General features: G+C 31.3%; 1 protein-coding gene across 1 annotated transcript in view; it reads left to right on the plus strand.

The window, feature by feature from the left end:
• The window catches only part of LOC106474018 (E3 ubiquitin-protein ligase SMURF2-like), a 42804-nt gene that overhangs the window by 32654 nt on the left and 3552 nt on the right, over window positions 1–6598 (plus strand). Inside the window, exons 8-11 of the mRNA XM_022402400.1 lie at window positions 412–670; window positions 3716–3819; window positions 4051–4165; window positions 5950–6128. Coding sequence (XP_022258108.1) covers window positions 412–670; window positions 3716–3819; window positions 4051–4165; window positions 5950–6128 — 657 coding nt within the window. The remainder of the gene's footprint in view (window positions 1–411; window positions 671–3715; window positions 3820–4050; window positions 4166–5949; window positions 6129–6598) is intronic.

A 6598-nucleotide genomic window follows, 5' to 3' on the forward strand; every position in this document is an offset into this window, starting at 1 on the left:
AGTTTACATTGGTTCTAATGTTTTTGTGTGTATATTGTTAGTTTACATTGGTTCTAATGTTTTTGTGTGTGTATTGTTAGTTTACATTGGTTTTAATGTTTTTGTGTGTGTATTGTTAGTTTACATTGGTTTTAATGTTTTTGTTGTGTATTGTTAGTTTACATTGGTTTTAATGTTTTTGTGTGTGTGTATTGTTAGTTTACATTGGTTCTAATGTTTTTGTGTGTGTATTGTTAGTTTACATTGGTTCTAATGTTTTTGTGTTTATATTTGACAGTTTATGTTTTACTTCTAGTCCTGTAACTTACAAGATTATTAAGTAATATTATACTACATTAAGGTTTTATAGTGTGGAGGGACTTGACTGGTGCAGATATTCATATTTAATTAATTGTCTGCATTTTTACACAGCACACGAAGAAGTGTACCACCAGCTGTGACAAACGGTGAGGAAGGTAGTAACATTCCTGCTGGACAGGTTGCTTCTACTAGCAGTAACATTTTAACTTCTACACTGTTAGATGCAATACTCGATAATGGTGAGTCTCCCCTTCCAAAGTACAGACGAGACATTGTACATAAGGTCACCGCATTAAGACAAGAAATCCAGACCTTACAGCCACAGTCGGGCCATTGTCGTATGGAAGTATCGAGAGAGGACATATTTGAGGTTATTTTTTTTACGTTAAGCCTTCTCCGTTGTTTATTAGTCTAGTCTAATGTGTAGTTTAGTCTAACCCTTGCCATGTCAGGTTTGTTTTTGGAAATGAGCTAAAAAAAAAAGCCAGGTTTTCTTATTTTGCTTTTTGATAGCTTGTACTTATATATTAATGATACAAAAGTTCTTTTACGATAAATGAATAAATGTTACATACTTGGATTTATACGTGACAGACACTGAAACTACAGTAAAAATTAGGAATACTTTTCTCCAGTGTTTATGATACATAATTGAGAATTGATCTTATAGAGGCCAGCACAAACAGCATTTCCAGTGCCATCTAGTGAACACTGATTGTAATACATGATATAATGTGAATAAATGGTTTACCCAGATTAACTCGGGCGATTATTTTTGGAAACGTGTCCAAGTTATCTCAACATTTCAGTGTTTAGCCTTCACTTTTTATCCTCAAACTAAGACATTCAACAATACAAGTCTTGAAAATAGTTTAATAATAGTTTAATAGTTTTAATAATTATCCTCAAACTAAGACATTCAACAATATAAGTCTTGAAAATAGTTTAATAATTGTTTATGTCGAAAGCTTAAGCTCAGAAGAAGCATACGGATTTTGTATATAATTAATAGTTGAAACTGTCTGTACTTAGTGAAACTCCATAATTATAAAATTGATGAAAACAAATAAAATTGTATATTTCACAGATATTTTATTCAACATTATCGTGGTATTGCCGGTAAGGTACTCGATGATGCCTTTACTGTCAAAGTCATGAATGAAATATTTGTGAAACATACTGTTATCTTTGTTTTCCTCAATTTTGTCATGAGAATTTCCTTTCTCTGATGCAGTATCTTATCTTCATTATTAGAGCATGGGTTCTTCGTAACTTATCTTTCAAAGTTGGTAGAACTTATTAAGCCTGACAGAGTAGTTATTCCAAATATGGCTTAAATAAATCTTTGTTTTAATGCATTGTCACTACAAGTTTTCTTGTGAATTTTTGCGAGAAAGCTTTTGTCTTTAATTTTGGAATGTTTATAAATGTTTATAAATGTACAAGAAAAACTGTATTAGTTCAAATAATGTACCATTTAAAAACATATTCAGAGTTAAGCTGTCTCCAGTGTTAATTTTTCGCATAATTTTTTTTTCTTTAAATTCCCAGGACATTATGATTGTTTATGTTTTTCTACAAAAACTCAACATTTTGGAAAGAATATTTCATCATTTAAGATTGAAATACGATAGCCGAAAGAAAATAATTAAGTTCAAATGTAATTATTTAATCGTACAATGAAGTTAAACTTGACAAATATTGTTTGATAAAGCTGGACCTATGAGGTAGCTCTTGACTAATCAGCATGTAGTTTCCTAAAAAGTCAAAAGTCATTGTTATGGTATGAACACCTTTTAGAAATTGGTGAAAAGTTATTATACTTATCATAGGACATTGTGTTAAACTTTTTTTTAACACTACATTCTTAATCTGTCCACTTGAGGATTTCTCAGGAATTGGAAGAGTGTATAATAATAGTATTTCAACCACATCTGAAGAGCTCTTGATTAAGTGAAACAACTCGTGAACAACAGATATGATGAATATATACAGCGTATTAAACTCAGCTGTATATATTCATCATATCTGTTGTTGACGAGTTTAATACGCTGTATATATTCATCATATCTGTTGTTGAATATTAAACTCATCAACAACAGATATGATGAATATATACACATTCTTCTAATTCTTGAAAAATCTCTAAGAGACAAGATTAAAAATGAAACTTAAAAAAAAAGGCTTAACATAATATTTTATGACAGAAGAAGTAAACTGTTTGAAACAAGCATCTAATAAAAGACAAATTATTCAGTTGTGGTTAGACAAGTTAGCCAGTTGTGGTTATTGCAGCAAATGCATCTGGAAATACAATGACATTGAAAGTTAATTTTAAGAATCTTTGTTTTTGATTCATTGTAGGATTTTTATTAAAAAAGTCAGAGTTTACCAAATTAATGCTGAATTTGTTTATTTATAATAATGTTTGTAAGCCTAGAAATGTAAAATAACTGTGCGAAAAATACTATTAAACCCGAGAAGAGAGTTTATGAAGAACTCCTTCCTTTCAAACTGACGAAGAAAGGTTCCCTATAATTAAGTTCAGTTATTTTGGAGAGGGTTTATGAGGGTTTGTTATAGGATTTTATTGATTGTTTGTAAGTTCATTTAGTTTGGAGAGGGTTTATAGGATTTTAATGATTTTGTTATCATAGTTTCATTAATGAAAAAAGTACACTAGTATTGTTTTAAAGAATATGTATAATTTATGTTTACAAGTTGAGTGAAGTGAAACATTTTATATGTTGACTTGTTGGAGACAAAAGATAAATCTGAAATGTTGCATGTGTGTAACGTCTCATGAGTTGTGACTTGTGGGAGACAAAAGATAAATCTGAAATGTTGCATGTTGTGTAACGTCTCATGAGTTGTGACTTGTGGGAGACAAAAGATAAATCTGAAATGTTGCATGTAGTGTAACGTCTCATGAGTTGTGACTTGTGGGAGACAAAAGATAAATCTGAAATGTTGCATGTTGTGTAATGTCTCATGAGTTGTGACTTGTGGGAGACAAAAGATAAATCTGAAATGTTGCATGTAGTGTAACGTCTCATGAGTTGTGACTTGTGGGAGACAAAAAGAGAGATTTGAAATGTGTAGTTTACCAGGATAGTAAATACTAGGCTATTTGACATCCTTGAATTAGTGAATTAAGTTGTTTTTTTTTGGGGGGGGGGGTTGTTTTGCAAATTACTCTGAAACTGATTTTTAATAATCAATAATTTCTTTACATTAATAAGAGAAGTGTCATGTTGTTCCTTTTAATACGAGTTGGTTTGTTTGTTGGTGCTCACGGTCCTATTGTTTTTCATTTATGTTTTATGCTCGTGATCAAATAGATTTCTAGAACTATAACACTGTTATCATGATACTGGCTTGACAAATAATATCTGAGGATTATGTTATTTTTCAGGAATCGTATCGTTTGATCATGAAGATGAGACCCAAGGATTTGAGGAAGAGGTTAATGGTGAAGTTCAGAGGAGAAGAAGGACTGGATTATGGAGGAATAGCAAGGTGAAATGGTTTTAAAAATTGAAGTGTAGTTAAAGTGGTGTTAGTATGTAGAATAAAAGAATTAAAATTTAGGCATGGCACGATTGATGATAAATCTTTTTTATGAATTGGAAAACTTGTACGTACAACAAAAAGGATGTCAGCACAAAATTTTAAAAAATGTTCTAAATAATTGTTGTTTCTTCTTCTACGCTCAAGTTCTGGTTTTGATTATTATATGAAACTTTGTAGGGAGTGGCTGTACTTGTTATCACACGAGATGTTAAATCCCTACTATGGACTGTTCCAGTACACTAGAGAGGATATTTACACGCTACAAATCAACCCAGATTCTTCTGTAAATCCAGTAAGTATATACAGTTTGTGCACGAGATAATGTTTTAAGTCCCTGGTTTCAGTGCCTGCTTGTGTGATCACTATTTAGTCGAAGTCAGTAGGTGTTATTTTAAAAACAATTTCGTTCTCTGTTTGACAAACTGAAATAAAAATTAATCTACAAGTAATTAAAATTCCTAGTCTGTATTATGTCTTAATACTTTCTTTTTTGCTTCTGTTCCAAATTATTATTATCTCTGTATCCTGCATGGTTGATGTTGTGTACTAAATGTGTTTGTAAGTTGTTACGTCAGTGAGTTTCATTTTGAATTTCGTGTTACATAGTGTTAACAGCTATTAATCTAATGTGAATCTTGTTAAAAAATTGATCACAATACAGCATGAGATTCATGATGTGTGTTCAGTATTTATCTGGGAAACCTCATACTGGTGTTTGATTTTATTCATTTATTTATGGTTATTCAGAAACAAGTGTTCTATTATATTATATTTTTATGAGAAAGTGAGAAGGCAGAACTCCTGGATGGATGAACAACAGTATCTAATGGGAAGTTTAGAAGAGTTAGAAATAAACCACAGATCTCTAAGAATTGTTTTATAGTTTCTTTAGACATTCTTTTAATTTGTGAAAACGTTTTTGTGTTAAGCTACATGTATTTAAAAGATTAAAAACTTCTTTTATGACAACACATTAAGTAAGCTTAGTTAGGTTTAGCCAGAAATGCAGGTGTTAGCAAAATGCTTTGATAACTCTCATACCAAATAGTTCAGAAGTAATCTGTTTATATTGGTTGGCTTTAACTCATTTACACAACAGTTTTTCAGTAATAGGTATGTAGAATATGTTTTTTTTTTCTGGTAATGCTATTTGTGTTTTTAACTTAATTTTGTCCATTCAGAAAAAAGTTTATTTGATTGAAATCCTATAAAGGGCCACAACTAGCTATGAGGATAATGAGGTCATAACCTCAGTTGTTTTTTCTTTCTACTCTTATTCACACAAACACAGTTTGACCTTGGTAAAATATTCGTTCTGGTTATGGTCATGAGTACATACAATGTGTTGGTCATTAATATACCCCAGATACAAAACATTTTTGGGTGATAATTTCAGGTGTCTGTGAGCAGTCTATACTACCTTGGAATACAAGTTTCTCTGAGTTGGAATCTGTTATTTTTAATAAATAAGTATTTGCTGTTTTGTTTCTGTAGATTCTATGTAATTGTTGTAAAGCTTTCTGTATTATTTTAAATTAGTAATATTCATTATATATGCACTACCGACAAAATTAACGGTCCCCAATGATGGGAAAAATTTCAATTAATCTATCAATTTAAATTCTTTCATGGACTTTAAAAATTTTAATTGGGTTTCATTCTTGGTTTCATTCAGAGCCAAACCTTTGAGCTACTTATACTGACCATTGTGCTAAGAGTCAACTTAACAATAACATATGGTAAATCTACATTTTTATTCTTTAACTTATGTCACATTTTAAAACGTTAATGACGGCGTGATTAATTCCTAACTATTTTGTGTAGAATATCCTGCTTGCGAAATAAAATTTGGCATCAACATTATTCATGCCCGTTCTCCCGTCATTTCAAAAGTGAATGTTGAACTCTGCCTGCATGCAAAGCTTTTCAACTGGGAGACAGACGAACGCTCTTGACAGACAACACAACTTACAACATATATAAAATTAATGCTATTCTAGACTGGACCTTTTTGGATAAATCTGTTTTAAGGTCTTTAGCCTACTCTTATTACGTCTGGTTGATTTCATATTTCAGGAGCATCTTTCATATTTTCACTTTGTGGGACGAGTCATGGGGCTGGCAGTATTTCATGGTCACTACATAGATGGTGGCTTCACCTTACCCTTCTACAAAATGTTGCTTAATAAACCCATCACCCTAGAAGACATAGAAGGAGTAGATCCAGAACTACACCAGAGTCTAATGTGGATGCTGTAAGTTCTAGTTTCTTTACTGTGGTAGTTTGTCTGGGAAAGTAAGGACTGCAATAAACATTTTTCCAGTAGAGTATTTTCTTAAATATCTCATTGCAGCATTTAAAACTTTCTGATGTGATTGTCATTTAATAATTTCTCATTTTTAGGCCATTTGCTTTCTTATTTCTGTTCATCAATTTTAAAAACACGTAACTTTTTTCTGAACAAGTCTGTGCATCTGTTGAAGAAAGCTGCTCATAGTAAAAGTGTTTACTTGTGACATGTTTTTATAGTAGTACAGTGAGAAAAACATGTCACATGTTATAAACCTGGTAATAATACAGGTGAACAAGTAAGTATTACAAATAGTAGTACAGTGAATGTAACACTTACTTGTTCATCTGTATTATTACCAGGTTTATAACATGTGACATGTTTTTATAGTAGTACAGTGAGTGTAACACTTACTTGTTCACCTGTATTATTAC

The sequence above is a fragment of the Limulus polyphemus genome, unplaced genomic scaffold, assembly GCF_000517525.1.
Source record: "Limulus polyphemus unplaced genomic scaffold, Limulus_polyphemus-2.1.2 Scaffold6727, whole genome shotgun sequence".
Classification (NCBI taxonomy): Eukaryota; Metazoa; Arthropoda; class Merostomata; order Xiphosura; family Limulidae; genus Limulus; species Limulus polyphemus.